Genomic DNA, 24,442 nt, shown 5'->3' on the forward strand with positions numbered 1-24,442 from the left:
GACTATATAGAAACAGTTTTCATTCTCACAAACAGTAAAATATCAGTGTTTATACATAGCCTTCTTCCTCAGTTCTCTGCCTTTTCATATTGCTTATATTTACATAAAATAACAAGTGTTGATTCATTTTTCTGAAACTAGCATTTAGATAGATGCCCTGGTTTTCACCATACCACTGGTTATCATCTCCCACGTGCTTTTGGCTGCATCTTTTAGAGATAATGTTCTATGTCTGTTCTTGTCTGCTGATGGTCCTTGTGCTGAGGCAAGCTGAAAATCTGTTCTTCCACTCTCAAAGGTTTTCAGAGTCTGAATTGCAGGGTCTGAAATACAACCCAGAAGCTTATGAAATGCCTGTGAACACTCATATTGTGTGCTTTTCTTACTTGAGGCATGGGAAAACAGCATACGGAGCATTGTCCTGGGATACAAACATCTTCCAAACAGCATGGGAATCTTGTAGGGCAGCAGGAATAAGACAGTCACATGAAAGTAAAAAGTTAACAGTAGGTATGAAAGAAGGGCAATCCATAGAAGTTATAAAAAACAGGCTGGCAAAAGTCTGCAAAATTATCAAGAATCACTGCAACAGCCCAGTTATATACATAGCATGAGGGAAAGCGGAATATGTGTATAACCTGTGGCTACTGCCAGCAGGTGGTGATCCCTGGCTCTAACACTTACAACACGAATACCTGCAGATAGAAGGAGCATTTATTCAAGCTCATACAGGAGAATAAGCCATTATTTAATATACATGTCTTCAGTAATTAACAAGGTAGATAAAGGATTAGAAAAACAGAGAATTAAGTCTTACATTCTGAAGTCAGAATCCGGCAAAAATTTTGGCAATTTTTGAAGTCTTTTCATATTCTTTGCTTTATGCTCTTACCATTTTGACATATATCTTTAGTTGTTTGGCGAGTATTTCTTTTGCCTCCTTGATCTAGAGAATCATTGCATGGTGAGAACGATAGCTCCAATCTCTCAATGTCTTGTACAGATTCAGTTCGCTTTCCTGACCTTTGAAGTTGGCATGATCTATTTCCTTTGCTGTCACAGGTCTTTGTTACCTTGAAAGACATTATTTTCTTAATGAATGATAAAAAGATAAAAGCTTTCAAAATACTCAAAGGTAAACACACATTTTGAATTAAGCTTATTTTTCAAATTTTTCAAATAATTGTTCCCAAATCTTTTTTTGAAATTCCACAATCTCCCTATGTCCCTGTTCCAGTACCGAACCAGTCTACTTTATTGCTATACCAGTCAGAGCTTCCCCGATGCAATTTGGGCCTGCTGCCTCTTGTCCTTTCACTGTGCACCTCTTAGAAGAATCTGGGCCTGCCTTCTCTACGACTCTGCATCAGTTGAAAATGGCAACTAGATTCTCCCTTAGCCTTTTCTTCTGCGGGCTGAACAAACCTGTGTCATGTGCTGTAGCCACCCAAGCATTTTACTTGCCCTCCACTGGATGTTAAGGTATCTCTTGCACTGGGGGTCCACAACTGAACACAGTACTCCAGACACAGCCTCACATCAGTTCTGAAAAAAAACTTTAGTGTGACTCCTCTGCTTACTAGTCTCTTTTGTAGAAGCAGCATCAGTTTTGTGGTAATTTAAGCCTTCTTACCTCTCCAGATACCCTTGTAGTGACTCTTCTGTTTGAAGATGGAGGTGGCCCAGGGATCTTTGATCCAAATGCAATATGTGATACATCCTGAGTTTTATTGCTGCATATACTGCCTTGTCCTTTATTAACCAAGCTACCTAAGTTAAGAAAAAAATAGTTTTTTAAAAAATTACAGTACCTACAAAGAATAAATATTAATATTTTTTCAAATCAATTGAAATAAGAATTACGAATACTAAACATACATAAAAATTATGTTCCTTTATAGCACAATCCCTAGAATTATGTAGGAATAGCAAATGCACATTTTATAAAAGTTTGGCAACATACAAGCAAGAAATTTTTTGTCTATTATACAGACATATTTCTAATCTCCTTGTTTTAAAGACTTATTTAAAAAGGGGCTATTTATAAACAAAAAAAATTAGTTTACTTTTCTTTAGAACTTCAATGAAACCCTAACTTCTGACAGGTAGAAAAAACACCTCTATTAATAAATAACAGAATCAATAAATAATAACACAGGAAAACTGAGGCAAGACTGTCAAGGTATCACTCACAACTCAGGAGAGCTATTTACATGTAGCTTTTTGAAATTACTGAATCTACTGTATCACCAGGGCTGAGCCCTAATATTGCAAACATACTCTATTTCTGTTGAAATGTTCTAACCCTTTCATTATTTATCTTTTTACTGTTTAAAATGTAGATATATTTTTATAATTCTTTTCAAGCACAGAAAATGCCAACCAGTCTGCAAGACAAATAAAAAGTAAACATGAAATGCAGATGAATGTTCTGAAAAAAATTTTAAAAGGAAGGACAGTAAAACGGTTACGTATTAATTTTATCACCAGGGTTGCAGGACTGCATGTAATACCTATTTTCCTCTTTTTTAACTCTCCAGGATTGTCAGTGAATTCTCCTTTCCGGAGCTGATATAAAAAAAGAGTGTCTTCACATTAATTTATAGTTAAAATTTACAATGTCGGAACCTTTTTTTCTTGTTACAACTTTAGTGTGAAATTGCTATCTCACTTTAGAGATCTGACACCTTCATAAAGCAATGAAGTAGAAACAAAACATTTTGTCAATTCTACCAAGCATTTTTCACAGAATTGTTTAATCTTAATTCAAGATCAGCTTTATTTCCAGTGTCATCAAGGAAATGAAAAAAAGATCATGTATTAGCCACCAAATATCATAATTTACCATACTAATAAGCACAAAAGAAGCCACTTCCTGCCATCACCTTCTTCCCTCTTTTCTGATGTGACATTTGGTTGCTGCTAACAGCTGCCATTTCACAAGATTAGATGACCTGTCTTGGTTTAACATCAATTTCTTTAATTTGCTGACTACCTTGGGATGTTGTTAGCTCCAATTATAAAAGTTGATTTGCATGAAAATCTCTCTTTATGAACACATTAATTGACTGCAATTAATTACCTACATCTACACATAACAGCATGTTGATGGCATAATGAAATAATATGTGTAATTAAAAGTGGATGATACTAAAAATAATTTGGGCTTTTGATTATCAAATAAACAAAAAGTTTAGCAGAGAAAAATAACATTTTCCAATTAAAATTTACTTAAACATACCAAAGCTTCTACTTTCAAGAAGACCAACTTCTGAAATTTGAAAATGATGTCTGGAAGAACACATGCTATGTTCATAAGACATGACTAAAAATAAAGATTAAACCTCAAACTGAAGGCATTTCATTTTCATGCACGTCAGGGATGTTATCATTCATTATTTTACTATATATGTGTAAGGGCTAAACATCTTTGCAAGTCCGGACAGTAAAACCCCAGTCTTGTTTTAAAGGAACATTCATTTTTCTGTTTAGATATATCATTCACACTACTGTACTCATTTAAGTTTTACAGTCCTTTGTTTTTTGATGACCCAGCCACGAAGTATTGATTTTTGAATACAGTCACTGAGAAACTGAGTTCCAGGGTTTCCTCTGCTATTTCAAAAGCAAACTTGTAGTCAAGCTTCACAACAGAATTTTGGCGTGACTACTTGCAGGGCAATAATCTCTAAAAATATTATTTGCCCTTTAATATTACAAAATGGTACTTGCATGTAAAAAAAGCTGACTGTAATTTAAATAGGTAAATATATGAAGGGTCTTACTCTAAGCAAAAATTTAAAACCCATCCTACTCATTTCAGCTGCTGTAGGACAAACACTGCCATTACTAATGAGGTATATCAAGAGAGAACAAAAATTAACAACTTGAAAAAGCATCAGCATGATTGCTTAATGCGGATGATAAAATCTTTGAGTTGTTTTTTTCATATTCTAATAAAAACAGAAGAAAAAAAGTTTAAAAACTATTTTCTTAAACCTTTCATATTACCAAGGTTGTTCTTAAAGAAATTCTTCTTTCAAAGTTTATTTTTCTTTAGAGTTTCATGAGATGCTATACTTAAATACTATTGTTGACTGTAATAGTTTTGTCTTTTATAGTATTAAACTTCACCAGTAGTTCTCATTCTCTGTAATTTGCCTTATTCCTTAGGTCAATACTTTGCACATGTATTTCCAGAACATTTTAACAGAAATGGTAGAAGTGATTATTCACCGAATTCAAACACTGAAGATGAGAATCCTCAAGACTGAGAAAGTACTAAAATCAGTGAAATAAAAAGGTATCTTCCTTACCGACAGCACCATTTCTAACGTGGCCTACACTGATGAAGACGTATTGGAAATAGATTCTTTATCTAATTTGCTTGTTCAGACCCACTTCTAAGCTACTTCAGACCTACCTTCTTCTCTAAAGATGTTCTTCTACCCTATTTTAGTACGATGAATCAATGACTCGTAAAAGGTGGTAGAGAGTAAGGGGAAAATGAAAAACTTCAGTAAGACATTGCAATTATTACATGGGCCAAATTAAAGGCTTAATCTTGTGTCTTGTACAGAAACCAATAATAATGTAACAAAAGAGCAGAGGAAAGAGTGCCTATAGAGAGAGATTTCACCTGTGTATTTTTCTAAGCTCTAGCAGTAAGAAGTTTATGTAGTCCTCAAGTTTTAGCTGAAAATAAGAATCGATTCAACATTTTAAAAGAAGAGAAATTATCAGTTCTCCATGAAGGACGTGAACCAGAGCACACAAAATAGTCTCATTTTAAAATCCAATATAACCCTCTTTTTCAAGAAGTGCTTGCACATATTCCAGGATATTTACTGTTGCAAGTGGATATACAGAATAACTTTTTTTTTTTTTAAAAAAGTACAGATTAGTTATGTGCAACTGGATTTACAAAACCAGTAATATCTTGGGAGTGAGGAAATTATATTTTTGACATGTTTAGAATTCTAATCAATAAAATGTACTACTAGTGAAAAATATGGGGGTTTTCTACATTGATTTATTTCCTCACTGGAAATGTAGCTGATGTCTTCAAAACTCCACAACTAAAAAAACTGATTTTGTTCAACCACAAAAAAACCTGTCAACAGCTGAAAATTTTATTTCATTCTTTACAAAGTTACCTTAAGTTATATTTTAAAGACCACTACTGTTTATGAATAACTTCACAACTACAGAGTTCCATTAATGAACACAATTTATGTCTCTTATTCTATTGCTGTTATTTAATGACTATCTATCTCATTACAAAATTGTTTGAAAGGGATATTAATTATTTGGAATCAAAACATTAAGGACTGTAAAGACATTTGCCTTAGTGAAATTTTGCTATTGACTTTGCTGCAGGTAGGAAGCAATACAGAGTTTTAAAGAAAAATAGCAGCTTCAGTAAAAAGCAGTAAATTGTCTGACCCAAGTCTGTTTAAGCAATTTCACATTTAAATCTTGGCATTTCTTTCTACAGTTCAGTTTCTACTGATTCTTGGCTTACGAATCTTAGGCAGACAGATGTGCCAATTTAAATACAAAAACACAGGAAGTGCTATGCTAGAACAGGCCAATAATCTGTCCAACATCCAGTTTCAAACAATGGCCAAAACCAAATGCTTCAGAAATAGCACAAGGTAATTTCGGCAGGGATTTATGAAATAATCCACCTTCACCACAGTTCTTAGAGTAAGGCTGGAAAAACGTAGAAGATTAAATTTTCCCTTCACATTTTTATTGGTGAGTATGGTTTAACTGATAATGTATAAAGTATTTCAGAAAATAATGCAAAATTGATTTATTTAAAGGTTTGATACCTTTTCCATTTCATATGAACTTGAACTTCCTGCTACCCATTTTTTTTTTAAAATGTAGCTACATATTAATCTGAGAATTCCACTGAGCTGTATCTATGGTGATGATAACCTTCCTTCCTTGAGTCATTTAAATTTGACACTTTAAAGCTTAACTGTAGTTAACATTTCTCCCCAATGTACAATCCTTTGCATTTATCAAAGCTAGATAAATGGTGTCATGCTACATGTTTACCTAGTACAGTGGTCCCCAGCTCATAATTTTTCAACACAGTGGCCACAAGAAATAAGAAGAGTAAACTGAAACTTTGTTTAGCAAAATATGACCTTTCCTGCATGTTACCTGCTCTGTAGTGTTTTTCATGAAAAAGTACATAAGGGATTGCCCTTTTTGCAAGTTGAAAACTCTTTATTAACTTACTAACTGTATCATATGAAAATTTTGCTCCCACATTATTCACTTCTGAGATTATTCATAACTATAATAAACAATACAGAGCCTAGAACAAAAAACTTTTGAGGCCTCCTGCTGTTAGCCTTCAGCTATAACAAAAATTTAAAATCTGATCCTGTTTGCTTTCTGTCTCTTAGTTTTTATCCAAGTTAATAGTTTCTATCTTGGCACACGGTTGCCTAGCTTCTTTAATAAACCTCTTCTATGCAATGCTCTCAAAGTCTAAATTATATGTTTTATTATCTTCTAGCTTGCAGAAACATTCAAATAACTCCAAGACGCCAATAAGACAAGATTTCTTTTTTCAGAGTATAAGCTGAGGAGACTATGCATGGTCATATCGTTAGAAGAGTTTCATTAATATAAATATACTTTAAAAAGAAGTGTAACAAGTGAACAGCCACACTTCAATGTACATTCAGAAGATATACCTCTAATATTTTATAAATCCCACGCTTGAATTAGAATTGTTCAGGCTGCACATAGGTCTCTTAAACTATAGAACAGACATGTGTCTATGTGCTCATGACACTACAGCTATGCAAGAGTTGTCATGGTTTATTTTAAGACACTTGAACTCTTAATATGCACTTTTACAAAAAAATCCATTAATTGTACGCATACAGCATAGATCGCGTTCACAGTATTTTAATACAACAGAATACCTGTTTCTTGCACTGTCACTGGGTATTTCCTGCTTTTCATTTCTGGGTGGTGTATTTTAGTCAGGTTCAGCAATTGTGTAACTTGTGGCACATCTGTATTTAGCTGGCAGGTTCGAGGAATAACATCTGTGGGCTCGTATGGCATAAATGGAACATCACATGCATCTAGAATCAAAAACCACGGGCTTTACTTCACTCAGATGACAACGGAATTAAATTCGACTTACATTATTTGTTAGATTACATATATTTTAGTTCATATGTTTATAACAATTTGATAGATTACAGTCATTTGAAAAAACTGCTGTAATTGTTCACTTTCAAGACAATAAGCACGTAAATTTTAAAATTATATTGTGTATTTTTTTAGGCCAAAAATATGAATACATTTAAAACTAAGAAATATGCACCAATGGCTGGAATAGCCATAGTAAATCAACTTCTTTAATTTGGCAAGTGAACAAGCAAAACAGAATCACAGAATACATTTTGTTAAAGCTGAGTTGTAATAAAAGTTAATTCTAATACTGATATACTGATTTTCAGACAAAATGAACATCTGAAAATGGTATTGATATCAGTGGGACTGAAGTAGCAAATACAGAAGTCCCATATGCGCAAACAAAGAATTCAACAAGCTTTAATTCCAAACTTTGGACAGCATTACACTTTCATGATAAACTACAAAGCTGTCAACCTATCTATTCTTGTGACACCAGGGACTAGCAGAATGCGATCTGATTGTCTCTGCTTTTCCTTTGATAACCAATATAGACTGAGTTTATTAACGTTATTCTTTACGAAGAAAGGTATCCAGAGTCAGAACCATTCCTGATGTTCTGATTCAAATTCACTCCAAATTTTATAAGACTTGAATATAGTAAGCTAATGAGTATTAGCTTATTTTCCAGGGATAATAAGAGGGAAAACAACCCCCAAACCAAACACGAATAATGGATCAAGTAGTGAAATCCTAACAGAAAAATGCAAGTGTCCCGTATTATATTTCAGTAGGGGACATATTTGTTTAACTAAGATAAATGCTAGCAACCATTTTTTCACCAAGCTGGTACATTATTTACCACTGTAAGACAATACTTAGTGATAAAAAACCCATACATAACCTTGGGTTTACTATGGAAACCAGAAACTAGGTATATATCAAGCTTGCACGCCTCAATATCATGGGGCAGAGAAGATGAATTCTTTCCTCTTCTATCTCAATGATCTCACACAGAAGTAATTTCTTAGTATATGTGGTTTCTCCTTTCCACTTGCTATCCTTTTAAGAATGCAAAACACACTGTATACGAGCTACTGAAAGAACACACACATTGCACCTTGAAATCACTACTTCCAACAACAAGGAGGTTTAAGCAAAGAACTTGACCCTCATTACAAGTTGCAATGTCATTGCATTCAGTGGAGCTCAACTAACTGGTCCAATCATCTGCGAGGAAAAAAGCTTTATCAAATCATGATTGTTAACTGAATGTTAATTAATAACAAAAAACTACTGTTGTTTTTCCTGTAATTGAGTATGAAGTATAGACTTATTTTAATATAGCCAAACCTTGGCCTGCAACATAATTTTAAGATTTGCCTAGATAAGGAAATTCATAAGCATACAGCAAATACTAATGCCCACCAGCTGTGTAAGAGTCATAGAATTGATAATCCAGTAATTAAAAGTGCAGTATTTTACCATGCACACAGTTTATTAAAGCTGTCTACTCATTATGTCAACTACATTTTTGAATCTTGGAACGTTTACGCACATTTCAAAAACTGTTTAGCACGGAAGAGAGAAAACAATGCACCGACAGAATTAAATTAAACTAAAGCCAGTGAAGCCTCTAACTGCAGTTTCTGCTGAGACTTTACCAGATTTTCTCTGTAGTCATTTTTTGAATTAGTATTTTTTTTACAAGCTCACCAATGAAAAAAAGAGGACTAATCACAATGATCACATACTGTCCCTTATTGGTTTAGGTTTTCCAAACAGAAGATAAATTTCGTTACACTTACAATCCTGTTAACTATCCCTCCTTCAGAAACCAGACCATTTTTTCACGTGTGTTCTTTAAAAGCCACAAAATGAAAATCTGAATGAAATTGAAGCTGAACTATACCTAGGCTCCTCTAAAATAAGAAAGGGCCAGCTGGGCTTTTACAATATGTCCTCCATTACTGCAAATAGCAGTGAGGAATGAAGTTTTCTCCCTTGGAAAATAATGATTCAGGATTATGATGCTAGTTTGGAGACTGGTAAACCTTTGACCAATATGCTGCTCTATTACAAATATAATCTCTCATTTTTCAGCTCATGACCAATATTACTTCCCCAATGAACAAGAACACATCAGGATAAACGGACTAAAGATCACAGAGAGGTGTTTATGATAGTTCCATAGCTCTGTTTCATATAATACTGTTTTGTTATAGTTTTGTCTTGGATTATTTAAAGAAGAAGTCTTTCATTAGCTGCTAATGTCCAAAATTAAGAAAAAAAAAAAACAGCAAATGCTGCTAAGTTTAAGTATTTCTCTTTCCTTTCAGACACTGTCTTGGCCAAAATCTGATTTCTATCAGCATAAGATACCCTAATTAAAACAAACTCTCTACTTGATAAATCTTGCCAGAATTTGTTCAATAAAATACTTCTAAGGAAGTCAATGTTTAAAACAGAGGAGTACACATATATGTAATTACTTGCTTGAAGTCCAACACTAGCAGATTTAATATGCTGTACTAACACTTTAATTTTCATGAAATCATGTAAACTTTCAAATTGCCAATCTGATGACTAAGAAGTTTTTGATTTTTATAATACGAACAGTCATGATTAAGACTACATAGTAATTGTAACACACCATTTTCCTCAACTGTATCTTGAGGCTTGGATTTTAAAGTGAAGATCTTTCTCAGTTTACAGTTAGCTGAAATAGTAATTCCATCCAAAGATTGGAAGACAGCTCCTCTGAAGATTTCACTGGTGAATGCTACCAAGTCAATACACATATTGCACCACTAGAAAAGAGAAACAATACTCTTTAATAAAATGAAACACTAATCATTGCAGAAGAGTACGAATGTATAGTTCTCTATAAATGAAGTCTCTGTGGAGTATTAGATTCTCACAGGCTGTGATTCACAATGCATAACATTTTGATAATAACAAAGATATTGCTGTATTTGCACTTACAACAATTATTTATACAAACAAATCAGTACATATGACCTAGTGACTGCAAGCCCAAGTGAGCTCTGTTACCTAGCATATACACAATATGTTTTGCAGCTATTTCTAAGTAACTAACTTGTGAGAAAGTATATTTATTGAGGGTTACTGGGGCAAAAAAAAATGTTATTCAATATTACTTCATAAGTTAAAATTACTGCAGCTTAAGTGCTCCAAAGGCTATAGTTGGATATTCTTTGATGATTTCTTTCTGAGATCTTAAAAAAAAAGGACTTCTCCAGAGCTTGCACCCCTTCCACACTGAAAACTATCAGGCAAATTTCTAGTATGGACAAGACCCCAGTGTACTGTAACATCTTAAAACTACTTCGTGTTTATAATAAATGTTATCCATTCCTGATAAGACATCTCCAAAAGACAAATCAGATAATTATAACTGCCTAGGTTGCTAAAGATCCTACTTAAATACACGTTTTAATTCTCATTAGATGATTATTCTATTTGTTTCAGGAAACGTCAGAATACTAACACCAGTGTTCTACAGTCTCCTGCACTATCCTAGTAGCTCTTTAAATTCTCTCAGTTTTAACTTTTTTCCACTTAATCCAACACTTGTATATTTCTGTTTCTTATAATACAGAAATGAGCAGTTACAGGTATTGATTTTGCACGTGGAGCATATTATAATTCCATTATCCTCCTAGAAAAAAAGACGTTTCATATAAAACAAATAATACTACAAGCAGAAGAACTAATAATGTGTGTTTTCTTGTGGCTTTATATTTTACATTTAGAGTCTCTGATATTTAAAACCACACAGGCTCATAGTTCTGGTGTTCCTAACAATTCTTCTCCTCATTGATTCTGATATCTGCTGAAGGATGAGCTGATACTAACACATCTTCTAAAACCAGGAAATAAACAGAGATGGCCTTAAGGAGAAATGCAACCATTTTCATGAAATTTGCAGAATTGTAATATATTTGATATGATTACTCATGTGTAAAATTTAGTTGACCAATGGGTTGAGGTTTTATTATGAGAGAAGAATATTAAGACATAATGATTGTACACATAATGATTGTACGTGCCTCATTTTCTTATAAAGTCAAGGTAAAAGTACTAGTTTCTAAATGCCAAATAGTAAATATTTTTTGAGAAAAAACTTAGGTGCATACATTACTATTCAGCTTCTAAGCGTGAAATTTTGGAAGGAAAGGAATACTTGTTTTGAAGACACCAAGCAATGGAATGGAAAATGCAGTATTTAATTATAACTGATATTTCTACTGCTGAGGTTGAAAAATAGCATCATTTGTAAGAATACAATACAGGAAGCTAGCATATAAAAATGTAAACTATGTTCTACTGATGGAACAAACAGCATATTATATCCTTATTCACAACCAACCATACTGACAATAATGATCAGTTTGTGTATACAATAAGTTAAACTAGCAGAGCCATGTAAAAGATCTCCCTAATCACTGAAAGCAGCATACTCCCTCCTTTAAGTAAAAGCAACAATAAGAATGCAGATAACCATTTAAAATAAGACAGATATGTATTCAGATATACTAAGAAATATAGACTTACTCTTTAAGATTGGTCAAACGTTAAGGTCATTAAAATGTTTTGTTGTTATAACTGATCAGAGCATTTAGACAGATCTCTGATTAAAATACATTACTGAAGTTCATATTCTGACTGAATTTAACTTGGTGTACGTTAATGCATATTTTAATCCTGAAACATTTGTGCTAGCCTGATACCAAGACCAATTAACTGAAATTATACTGAAGAAAAATAATTTCATTTCAGTGGATCTTGAATTAAAGGCAACTTCAGGGGTATGATCTGATGTGTATTCATTTTAAAAAAATCCAACCAGTTCTTCCACAAATCTGAAAAATCCTGAAATCTAAAATTATCAAAGCTGCCTTTACCTAAACTATCTTAAAAGAAGTCATAGACATTTTTGTAAAATATTCTCTCTCATGTCTAGCCTTAAATCCACTGCTGCTCGGTGTACTGTTATCGAGTTCTCTTGGTGCATACTTATGTTTTAAAATATTTGAAATCTAAATATTCTTATCTCCAAATGATTTTCTAAAGCAGTATTTGAGTCTTGAGTCTTGAGTCTTTACAAGGTTATACAGTAACCACCAGGTTTTGTGTCCTGACAGCTATTACCATATGTTGTGGCTGGGCATGGGAGAGGGGAAGAGTGAGAAGCTGATGGCTATTGTTTTATTTTCATCTGTTTGACATATACATTGTTTTATATATACCAGAATCTGGAAGAACCTGAAGCACATGAAAGTAGCTATCAGCTACAGTCTATCTGCAGCTTCAGTGAATGAAATAAAAGGTCACTACAGGAGAAGGTACACATGAACAGGAGCACTATAATGAACTATCAGAGACACAGAGAACTGTACAAAGGCTGAATAGACAGCAGAAGTGAGAGATAAACATAAACATCCTTAATCTCAGAAAATGGGAATGAGCTCCTAATGTTAGAAGAAGGGTAGAAGAGTAGTAGTATTAAGTGGTTCTGATACCATCCAGTAGAGGACACACACACACGTATCTTGAATCAGCAGGAATTGAATTCTAAACCAAATAGTAATTTCAACAGGTCTATAAACTTACATAAAACATTTCTGATAGAAAAGCATGCTCAACCACAGTACAAGGAATATTCCCAAGGTACCTACTATTTTGCGCTTGATCATAAACAGAGGAATTTTTGCATGCAGAGGGGTTACAGACAACTCCTTGTGGACCGTTGACAAATACAACCTTCTTTTAATATTTCCTAAATCAGTTATCCTATAAAAGAAAAAGCAGGAGAGAATGGAACAGATCTTTGTCAATTCAATAATCCAGTATCTTTGGGCAATCACAAAAAACCTATTCATATGCAGAACCTTTATGCCAGTGATAGCAAATAAGGAATTTAAGAATTACTTCTTTTACAAGATGAGTAATGAGATTTCTTCCTCAAATTCAAACTTGGTGGCTATATTCCTGCATATATAAAATCACTTTACATGCTAATTTTATTTCAACAGCCTACACTCTTCGCTCGATTTCCATAGCCCTTCAGACGATGAAAGAATTCAATTTGTACCAACTGAGAACCCAGTAGCCTTTAATAATCACACTTGTTTCTGCCCCTTAAGCTTGTGTTATCTTGGGACACACTGTCACCTGCTAAGTAGAAAAACATTATTTGCTTTCCTTTTGTAAAAATGCCTCTGTCATTTTATATAGACTCTTTGTCAGCTATAAGGTAGACACAAGATGTCTGTCTGTTTTAATTCCTGAGCACATAATCTTCAAATGTGAATTACAATACAGAAGTTTATTGCTCACTATTCAGGTCATCTCACAACAACACAAAGGACACTGAATTTGAACATTTCTAATAGATTCAGACAACAGCCATGATCACAAAGATCAGGTTTCTTTTAAAGAGGCTCATTTTTATGTTCCATTTTCTTCAAGTCTTGTGATCAGCTGTTCTGGTTTTGGCTGGAATAGAGTTAAATTTCTTCAGAGTAGCTTGTATAGCACTATGTTTTAGATCCATGATGAAAACAGTGTTGATAATGCAGAGACATTTTTGTTACTGCTAAGCAGTGCTTACACAGCATCAAGGCCTTTTCTGCTTCTCACACTGCCAGGTCAGCAAGTAGGCTGGGGGTGCACAAGAAGCTGGGAGGGGACACAGCTGGGACAGCTGACCCCAACTGCCCAAAGGGATATTCCATACCATATGGCATCATGCTCAGCAATAAAAACTGTGGGGAAGAAGGACGAAGGGGGAAAGTTCAGAGTTAATGGTGTTTGTCTTCCCAAGTAACCACTACATGCAACGAAGTCCTGTGTTCCTGGAGATGGCTGAACACCTGCCTGCCAAGGGGAAGTAGCAGATGCCTTATTTAGCTTTGGTTGCACATGTAGCTTTTGCTTTACCTATTACACAGTCTTTATCTCAACCCATGAGTTTTTGCACTTTTACCCTTGTGATTCTCTCCCTCATCCCACTGGAGCGGGAAGTGAGAGAGCAGCTGTGTGTGGCTTAGCTGCCTACTGGGGTTAAACCATAACAGCAGCACAACCTTGATATCCCCCAGCAGTCCTACCTTATTATACTGGAGAACAGATATTACTTTAAAGGCTGCAATCTGTATGGGGAAATAATGATTAATTTACCTGTTATTTTTGAACAAGCCTGTTTCTAACAGACAGGTATTTCTCTGCAACTATCAGCCCCTCTGAGAAGATGAGAAATAATTACAATAAACAACTTTCTGTCACTACTTAATGTTGTTAAAAATAATTACTGATAGTCATTATATTTAAATGCTGGGTTTTACTTTAAAATTGAGACACTGCCCTGTAGATTTTTTTTTTTTTATTACTGAAAACACTTTTTCATTAGTAAGGACTACCTGTAGCTTAACTAATGAAATGTTGTCAGCCAAAATTTGCAGATAAATGTCCCCAAATGTTCCTTAAATCAACTTAGGAAGGCATTAACTCTGGAGTAAGTTACATATTTTAACTATTTTTGGCAATTTGAGAGTTCAACCAAGGACAGTACAAAATACACTGCAAGTAAGTAAACATCAAAGGGTTCTATAGTACAGGCAATAAAAAAAAACAAGGAGCACCTTCTTGTTTCCCCACAGTCATTAAGACCATCAGGCAAACCAAAAGTCCATCAGCTTTCCAGAAACTTGTTGATTCTTTCCTCTCCCTTGCAGACAATCTGATCATTGATCTGTTCATCCTCATAACATGGGTGGGCAAATCAAAACAAAGTGGAAGAGTCTACTAGCTGTTTCATTTTTAAAGACTGGCAGTTCCTCTCATAAATCACATACACTTCAAAGGCAGAAATTTCACTACTGTGCCAGGAGAAGAACATTATATACTCACCACTGCTATCATTTGACACAGCAGATTTCAGTATCAGCTGCACATATATTTATGGATTGATGAATAATACCATCAAGTCCTTGAAAAGTGATTTCATCAGAAGACCTCAAAGTGTCTTATAATGCTAGCATTCTGGGCTTGGTCTTACTTTTGGAGAAATTTAAGGAAGATGTGAAATAACTGACCTAAGATCACCAACCAGTTGGCTGAATAGCTAAGCCTGTGCCCCAGATCAAGGCTTAGTTCCATCCATCACTTTGCTTCTCATATACCCTTTGGTGAAAACCCTATGGATGTAGTTTTCAGAAACTCTCCACTCTGTTCTAAATCTTGATGTTCAGAAGTGCTAAGAAACTGAGGCACTAAAGAACTTCAAAGAATTGGAATAGTGGTTGCATCAAACTCCCCTAGATCTCCTGGTTATGCGAAGAGCTGAGCAATCATGCTGAGGAACCAGGTAGTTATAGTAACCTGAGTGCCTAAACACAAATAAAAATACTATTCCTGCTGAAACTCAAACTGTGTAATTCTCAGTGGAGAATGTTGCTTTAAAGGATACTACGACAAAGCAGTACAAGCCTAGTCATGAACATCTCTAAACAACTGGCAATAAAAACTTAAGTTCACTTTATAATATTAGTTCAATATATTTAAATTTTATTATTTATTTTTATATAAATAGTTTTATCTTTCTCCCTCCTGAAAAATGTTAGGTACCTTAGCAATAAAAAGGCCATTAGCAAGTGTACAGCTCAGTTACATTCCGAAGTGCAATACAAACCACAATCATTTAGATAAAAATACACACATTTATAGCAGACTCTGTCATATAAGTCTAAAACAAGATGGTTTTTGTGATAGTATGTATGCTGTAAAGAAGGAGCAAACCTTAGATATATAGTTATAATCACACCTGAAGCAGTTTAAAATTTATTTCAGTAAATCAATTTACAACAATAAAAATATTTATATTCTACAAGTGAAAGTAGGTAAAGATTTGAAGAACAGGCAAAACTGGAGAAAGAAGATGGTCTTAAAATTCTGTAAAATAATTTATTTCCTGGGAGAAAGTAAATTATTAGAGAGTTGGTGTAACTTTCAGACTTTTCAGTTACATTGCTTCTTGGAAAATAAAAATAAAACAAGTTTGACAAAACTTCCCTCTGAAATAATTCAGACAATGGGAATTAGAACATTAGAACTCTCACTTGTAAAATGACTCAAGAGTACTTGTGGTGCAACTTAACCTTTTTTTTTGGTATCAAAAAGCATGACCTATGTTAAACCTACAAAGGCAAGAAACATCTGCAGCACACATCTTGATTTTCAAAGATGCATAAAAAAAATCTATATAGGAGTTAATGTATTTTTATTATGTCTGTACTTGAGTATTTATATCTAAGGGTCAGACATGTGATAGAAAAGTAATGAGACCATGTTGAGAAAAATGAGGTAGTCAACAGGAAAATCAACCTCATTTATAATAATATTCCTGTGATCAGCAGGTGCATAACTCTCCCAGCTATGGTCATTAACTGCATTCATTTCACACTTAACATCTACATTTGCAAACCATTTGAAAGTAAAATTACCTTCCAATTCAATTTTCAATTTTATTTTATATCTTCAACTTTGATTGACTATCCTCCTCACAATGGTAACTATGGTGAGATTGCAAGTAAATGGTAGCAACTACCCAACAGTACAAATAAACTCATCTTCCCAGATTACCTATTCAGTTTGCTTCTGTATGTATAATAATTTAAAACCATTTGTTACAAGGCTTAAAATGAACTTAGAAAAAGTGATGCTGGACTGTTAAAGGGATGCTTCATTTATCAGGCTCACTTGTTCTTAAAATGAAAGTGTTTTTCTCCTTATAAATGACACAAACTGGAAGTTTAACGAACACGAAAGCAGGTATTTCGTTGATGTTGCTAAGCAAAGAGCAGCTCCCCTACAATTTATTATTCATGGAAATCTCTGTGTATCCTGGCCAAAGTCCAGACAGAATCCTCTGTCAAAGCTCAACTATTAGTATGTTGGTATATTAGTACTTAGCAATTGTAGTGCCATTTTCTCCATAAAAAGTATGTGCTTCAGAAACATTAGATAGCATCATCATCATCTCCTTTTTAAAGATAGGAAAACAAAGGAATAGCAATGGTCAGCTGATTTGCCATGCTTACAGAGTCTTAGGTTTCCCCATTCAGGAGCAGTCTGTACTTATTTATGTTTTATTTTATGTGTTACTTCTAAATTGGTCTTGTAGGAGATACTCTGTTATTGAACCGACTGTCTGATCATCTGAAATCCAGAGCACTGTATTCTGTCCTCATAAAACCAGACTTAGTTATGTTGAAAATCAATCAAATCTCTACAAACTAAGAGATCAGGAAGATTGATATGTCATCTAGACCTAGATAACAAGTTCAACAAACAAGTGAAGAACCAGCTTTAGTTTTATATAGCGGAATTTTCTGTTGATAATGTTTTTCTGTAGAGAATTAAGGAAAAAACATACCAAAGTCCTCTTAAACAGTATCCATAAAAAGGCAGTAAGACAGGTGGCAGGTGCAAAAAGTGAATCATCAAATCTGGTTGCTAGAATAGAAAAACTTTCCAAATTATGGAATTATGAAGATTCATTAAGATATTCCCTACAAGATATTGACATATTTGCAAGATATTGAAATATTTGCAATCAATTCTCCAACTGAAAGAATGACCTGGTATTTTCACTGATCAAGAATAATTTGTTGTGAGAGTTTCATCACTCTTCGAACTTCGCATGTTTCAAAAGTCATTCTTGGAAGTGGTCATTAATATTCATAACATATATTCTAGAAATTTATATCAATATTTTAACATCCTTGGTTTTGAAATGAGCTCATCTTTCTCTTATTTTCAAGTATTTAGTAAATTCTATTTTAAGGCATGGTGGTATGTTCCTCTGAAGCATGGCTAATTGTGCCAAATTGTTTAGAAAACCATAATTCTAGAAAATAATTTTTAATTTGTTCAGTACAAAATATTCTAATGAGTATTAATGTGGAAAGTTTAGTGCCTACTTCTTTTTCAAGAACCTAAACAAATTACCCTTATAATGCAGTTATTTATGCCTGCAACTAATTCTGTTGGCTCTTTTCTTTACTTTGTTTTTCTTTCCACTTTTTCTTTCCATGAATTTATCTGTTCTGAAGAGACAATGTGTCCTTTCATGTTTACAAAGACAGAAAAGGTTATGTTCGCACCTGCTATTTGTAACAGTCCTCTTAAGTACAGCCACATTTCTCACATTTAAACCATTTATTCCAACTACTAAGAATTGCTAAGAAGTCTGCCCTTTAAAAAGACAAAACTATGTTTTCTTGCTAACACTGGATCATACATTTACTTTATGTGGCATATGAAAATCCTGACTAAGAACAAACCCTACCAACCAAACAGGATTCAGTTTACTCCATGTTACTTAAATTGATCCACCAACCAAAATATACATAATCAGTACTTTACTTCTCTAGAGTCCTATAAGACAGTAATTTATTCTGTAATATAACCAAGACATCATCTAACACCATTATAAGATTATACTCTATTAATTTAATATCTTATCATATGATAGATTAATAGACTCACTACCTAGCAAGTTAAAACTTAACAAAAAGCATCTCTCCCATCAGTTCCCACAGATCCAAGACATATTTAAACAAAGATAAAGTGATACTTGTTAAAATAATTACTTTCAATACATTATGAAACTTGTGCAGAAATACTGCACAGAAAGATAGTGTTCTTGATCTTGGACTGGAGTTACTATTGGAAAAAGAGGGAACTGTACAGACTGGACACAATGTTTCATCAGCCGACTAAGCTAAAGGTATTGTGCTATACTAAATAACTTGTAACTGTGCTTACAAAAAAGCAGTTACACTAGCTGTTCATTTTCAGACACTACAACTGCAACACAAATTCTGTAACCAGCCTCGGAGGATACAACAGCCTGATGAAGGAAATACTCCTTTTTGTGACAGCTGTTGACTTCACTGTACAAATTGAATCTAATTTGAGCTTGGCAGACTGATGAGTAGCTCTGGCCTGAGGAAAAAGCACTATGCTATTTCTGAAACAAGTCTGAGAAATGTATTTTTGTTCATCATTCTGTTTTTCTGGTCTTTAAGTAAATGGTAATGCTGGATAACCTGTCCATTAGCAGGCCCAAAATGATCAGCCAAAAGGAGACTGATGCATGGAAAGAGAAGAGGCCCCCTTCCTCCACTCCCCACCTTGCTGAAATGATCTCCACCTCCCTTACCATTCTTAATCACCTATTCAGCAGTCTTCCTCTGCTTTCATGCTTGTTCTGCCTTCCCACATTGACACCTCCTGCCTTGGCTCCTGGTTTGCAGATACAAACTGTTGCTGAATACTACCTGGAAGACTACCATGTCACCAGAAGGATGCACACTGGAAAATACTGGTTTAAGGCATTAATTGGAACAATCAGGCCCCATCCAAATTTAGGATATTTTAAAAGAAGTCACCAGCTTCAAGACATACCACAGACAAATATTAATTGCAAATTTATTTTTAAAATGGTCTTTTTAATAGCTGAGTCAAGAACCTGAATTCAGGACCACTGTAAGTTACCTGGCCCAGAATCTGACTCAAACTATCTCCTTTCCAGGTTGAAACAAAGTATGTTACTTGGATTATCGTAATCTGTGACTAAGTATTCCTTCTCAGACCTCAATTTACTTGTCACTAATATTCAGAAGAATGTAACAGTTTTATCTAAAATTAGAATTCTAGTTTATCTTTACAGTGAAAAAGCTGGTAACTTTTCTAAGCCCACCCTTCAATTTCCTGTAGGATGTAACAAAATCATTCTCATCAAGGTCTATGCCCTTAGACACCCACCACACTCTCCCTTTAAGAAACAGATTGATACAGTGTTCCAATAAGTTAAATTATTTTACCTCCATTTTTGCTCTGATCCCTTTTTGAAAGTAATAAGAGGATGAAAGCATCTCAGGGTCAGAACTGAAAGTGAAATGGTTTTGCCTATCGTTTTAAAATAAAACAAAGGAAATGTGGCAAGATTTAGGAAAGGATCATCAACTGTACGGAGCTCATGGTGAAAGCCTGCCAATAAAGTCTGACTGAAAAGAATATAAGGAATCATCTATCCTAATTTTGACCAACTATATGGGAATTTTTTCTCCTTAAAAGGATCATATCCAGTTAAGGTAAGATATTTTTTCCTATCAGCATGTGGTTGTGAGAGAAATAGGGGGGGAAAAAAATCTTGGTATCTTCATGAAACTACAAATAGCGGGAGAAAATAACTGTGGGAATAATTCCATTGACTGAAATCACATTGGATATAAAGACAAATAACTGTAATTTGATTAAAACAAAAATACCCAGCACTTATTCCAATAGTCCTGAAGAGGAATAAGTATCAAAAACCTTCAGGTGAGTTTATCTTTCCTGTCAAAGTGGGATAAATTCTGTACATCTACTTACCAGCTGGACAGTTCTTATTCTTTGGTACCACGGGCAAATTTCACTTCTACCTTCTTCCAAGTTGCTACCCAGAATGGCAGTACTATAATGGGAATTGATCTCTGCTCAGGATATTTTTATTAGCATCCGGACAAGATCTCTTTCCTTACATCATAACACAGTTCTGTAACCAAACTATTTCTACCAAAGCTCACATTTTTTACAAGCGCAGAGTAATGCTGTGTTTTAAAACTCAATAATTTGAGTTTTAAAAAGTTATTTCTTGGATCTTAAATAGTGATATTTTATTTCTACCCAACAGTAAGACAGAAAATTAAAGATAAGACTTAATTGATGATAGATTTGCAGAGAATGCAAACAGATAACCTCTTTATGACAGAAAAGATCTAAGAGTGTCAGATGGTGTTTGTAATCATTCCTAATTTCATGCTCAAATAACAGGATCAGAAATAGATGACAAAATCCTGCAAAGTGACAATTGAACAGAGAAAACATTTTGATATCTACAGAACTATTTGTGCAGATGCTATCATCTAATTGATCTCCTGATTCATAATCAGATACACTAAATTAAAAACTCTCTCTATCCATGTTTCAAATGAAATGGCTACTAAGTACAAGGAAAGATGTACAATACTGAAATAACATAAGTGAACTATCTGCCACAAGACCTGACAAATAACTTACTATAGAAAGCAGAGTATTTATACTTCACACTATAGGACATAACTTTTAATAGATCATTTCACGTTTTAAAATTAAAACCTTACTACTACATATGTTTTTTGAGGGCAGGTAACAGCCTTTCACCCTCATTTCCTTGTGATAATGATTTTTAACTGAAACATAAATAAGGTTACAAAGCCGTACATCTCTGACAAAATAACTGACTACAGTAAATATTGTAAGATCAGTCTCTCTACCAGGAAAATAATTTCTTATTAATATAAACGTTTCTAAAATGTGTGCTCTCCTCAGAATATAACAAGCACTGACGGCTTCTGGAGCCAGTGAAGGCTAGTGGCAAGCAAAGCTAATCTGACTATGAACAGTGGGATACTAACTGAGCAAACCTGTCGATAGGCAAGGACTTGTCTTCATTATATCTACTAGATTATCATGAGTCTGCTAGGATAAAATACACAGTCTATTTTGCAAGTCTTGAAGGAGTTTATAGGTATGTCAACAAGTTACAGTTGATTTCTAATACAAAACTACTAAATTTATTTTTGAAGTTTTATTAATTTTGGCATACAGTTGCACTAAGTGGGGAACAAATGAGACAGTACTTTTTAGGCATATACACCTTTAAGTAGCTCCAGTTACTTTGAACGCATTGATGAACTTATGTAATTATCAGAATAAGCATGATTCGATTATAACAACTAATTAAGTAATGAAACTGTTACACTGAATTAAACATCTATTCTTTTGCAAAAAGTATATGGAAATATATTAAGTGAGATTACTTCATCCACATAGACATAGAAATCACTCCATATAAGAGAGAATTAGGATTTGTATCAGGCACTCTGATAATACTAATTTAGAATGAGGAAAGTTGATGAAAAGAGAAAAAGTGAAAAGTAAGTTATAACTAAATACAGTAAATTTGTAAAGTAAATATAGTAACAGTATAGTTTACATAAACTATATATAGCAAATACAAAATACATTTATTTAAATTTATAGAGTACATATGGATATTATAGAAGTAAATATCTATTGTTATAAGAGGACCATAGTAATGGTGGGAACAGGAAGTAATGAGAAAAGATGATGAAAACAAAGTCTAGATATGAGCTGGAAAGAGAAAGGGGAAAGAAAGGTGGGAGAGGTGGTAGAAAATGGAAGTGCTCTCAGTTGTCAAAAAATAGCAAGTGATGAAAAAATAATATGAGTAGAAGAAAAGTGAAGAAGAGGTTCTTGTTAAGAGGTATAGAGGGGTGACAAGTACCCAAAAGAACCAAACTCAATATGACACTATGGAAAATCTGAATTCCTGTACCTGTCACTAAGTTTCTGCCATCTGTCTACAGAATGCCCATGAGAAGCAAATCTATGTACTTGGTTTCTGTTTACTGCATGACATATCCTGTTTGTTTTGTCCCTTTTGTTACACACTTTTAGAAGTAACGCAGCAATTAAAACCATAGGAGCAGAAAGTGTAACCAGAATTACACTCTGGAAATTCATCGAAGATCAGAAAAGTCAGTGTGATTTGACACATAAAGCAGCTCTTTGCATTGCAGGATAAAAAATAAAGGGTAGCTTTAAAGTTGTGTATGCTTGTGTCAGAGATACTTTAATAGCTTAGCAAAAAAAATATTCAAAATGAGGTAAGACATAAAAAGAACTACCTTGAAAGGAAAACATAACAGAAAATGTATAAAGGCTGTGGTAGGAAGAGAAATTAAAGAGAAAGGGAACTTGATTGAATACCTGCAGTCTTCTGGTCTATTCAACAATTAACTAGCTTTCCTGCCTGCCAACAGTTTCCTCACTTTAAATTAGTAAAATATTAGTATTTTCTGCACCAATATCTTGACACACAGAGTCAAAGCTGTCTTTAAAAGAAGTATTTTGAGCCCAGCATTCTCTCTCAAATTTCCATGCTCCATAGAGAAGCAAAAATATTCTCTGGTGAAGATCTATGCTAAATAAGTTAATTTATCCTTTGAAGATTTTCTCAATGTTCACATTCCAAAATCATGTCAGAAATTAAGCGTGTCAGAGGAATGTATAGTGTCACCAACATGATGTATGTTTATAAATGTCCACTAAATCACAAACCACTGCAACTAAAATACCTGCATGGATTGTTATAAATCCACTAAGGAATTTTAGTAAGTATGACTCAATTCACACTAGCATATTCTTTGTTAAAATAACAAAATATTCCAAGATTACTCTACTTATGTGAAGGCACAGAAGATAACACAATTACCCAGCAACATAAAATAGCACATCATCCTAGTTTCATGAAATAGTTTATTCACATTATAATGAACACACTTTCTCTACTACAGTATAGCTGGAACGATATTTTCTCAGCATCTCATTTTGTCCTCTGACTTAAACCTACAAGAGTTGTTTCCCTTTGCTCCAGACACCAGAGACTTTGGACAATCAAGAAAAGCTGACACCTATGGGTACAGATGAATGCAAAGTTACAGAAAGAGAAACAAAAATAAAACTCTGCATTGACTTTACTCAGCTGAATTGCTTATAATTCAACCCATCTTTTCTTGCAGGGTTTCTAATGGCATATTATTTCTTTTGCTAATTCAAATCTTAGGTGTTCTACTGGTTACAAAGCTGAGTGGGTTGTGCTGGTTATAAACAGCTGGTGCCACTAGGGGGGAAATGATGTCCAAAGACTGACAATTGCCAAAGTTTAAAAGTATATTAAATCATTTCACATTGAACTAATGAAGAAAAAGGCCTTTTTCAACTGTATCTCTCTTTCTTTACAGTATGGATGTAATTATACTAGTTGAGCACTCTAAATTGTTCTAGCTTTTTACCATTTGTTTGGTTGGTTTTTTCTCTCCCACAACTATTAGAATATATATTTCTTTTTGCCCTGAACCAAAGGGCCCTGGGATAGTTATTTACAAGTCTCTTATGAATTTTCAGGAGACCCTCAGGAGCCAATATTTTCATATGTTTGATAAATTCATGCCCCATTTTTTCAGATTTTTTACCATCTTCATTCACAATTTTTAGAGCTTATTCTGTCTTCAAAGGAATGTCACTATTTTAAACATCCAAGAAATAATGATCTCAGTAGCTTAATTACTTC

At 34.0% G+C, this 24,442-nt stretch overlaps 1 protein-coding gene across 1 annotated transcript in view; it reads right to left on the reverse strand.

Moving 5' to 3' along the window:
• The window catches only part of CFAP20DC (CFAP20 domain containing), a 73,331-nt gene that overhangs the window by 44,186 nt on the left and 4,703 nt on the right, over positions 1 to 24,442 (reverse strand). The window contains exons 5-10 of the mRNA XM_068409502.1: positions 12,876 to 12,990; positions 9,827 to 9,983; positions 6,954 to 7,118; positions 1,634 to 1,770; positions 893 to 1,073; positions 174 to 323 (exon numbers count right to left, since the gene is read on the reverse strand). Coding sequence (XP_068265603.1) covers positions 174 to 323; positions 893 to 1,073; positions 1,634 to 1,770; positions 6,954 to 7,118; positions 9,827 to 9,983; positions 12,876 to 12,990 — 905 coding nt within the window. The remainder of the gene's footprint in view (positions 1 to 173; positions 324 to 892; positions 1,074 to 1,633; positions 1,771 to 6,953; positions 7,119 to 9,826; positions 9,984 to 12,875; positions 12,991 to 24,442) is intronic.

Source organism: Nyctibius grandis, chromosome 10 (assembly GCF_013368605.1).
Source record: "Nyctibius grandis isolate bNycGra1 chromosome 10, bNycGra1.pri, whole genome shotgun sequence".
Taxonomy (NCBI): domain Eukaryota; kingdom Metazoa; phylum Chordata; class Aves; order Nyctibiiformes; family Nyctibiidae; genus Nyctibius; species Nyctibius grandis.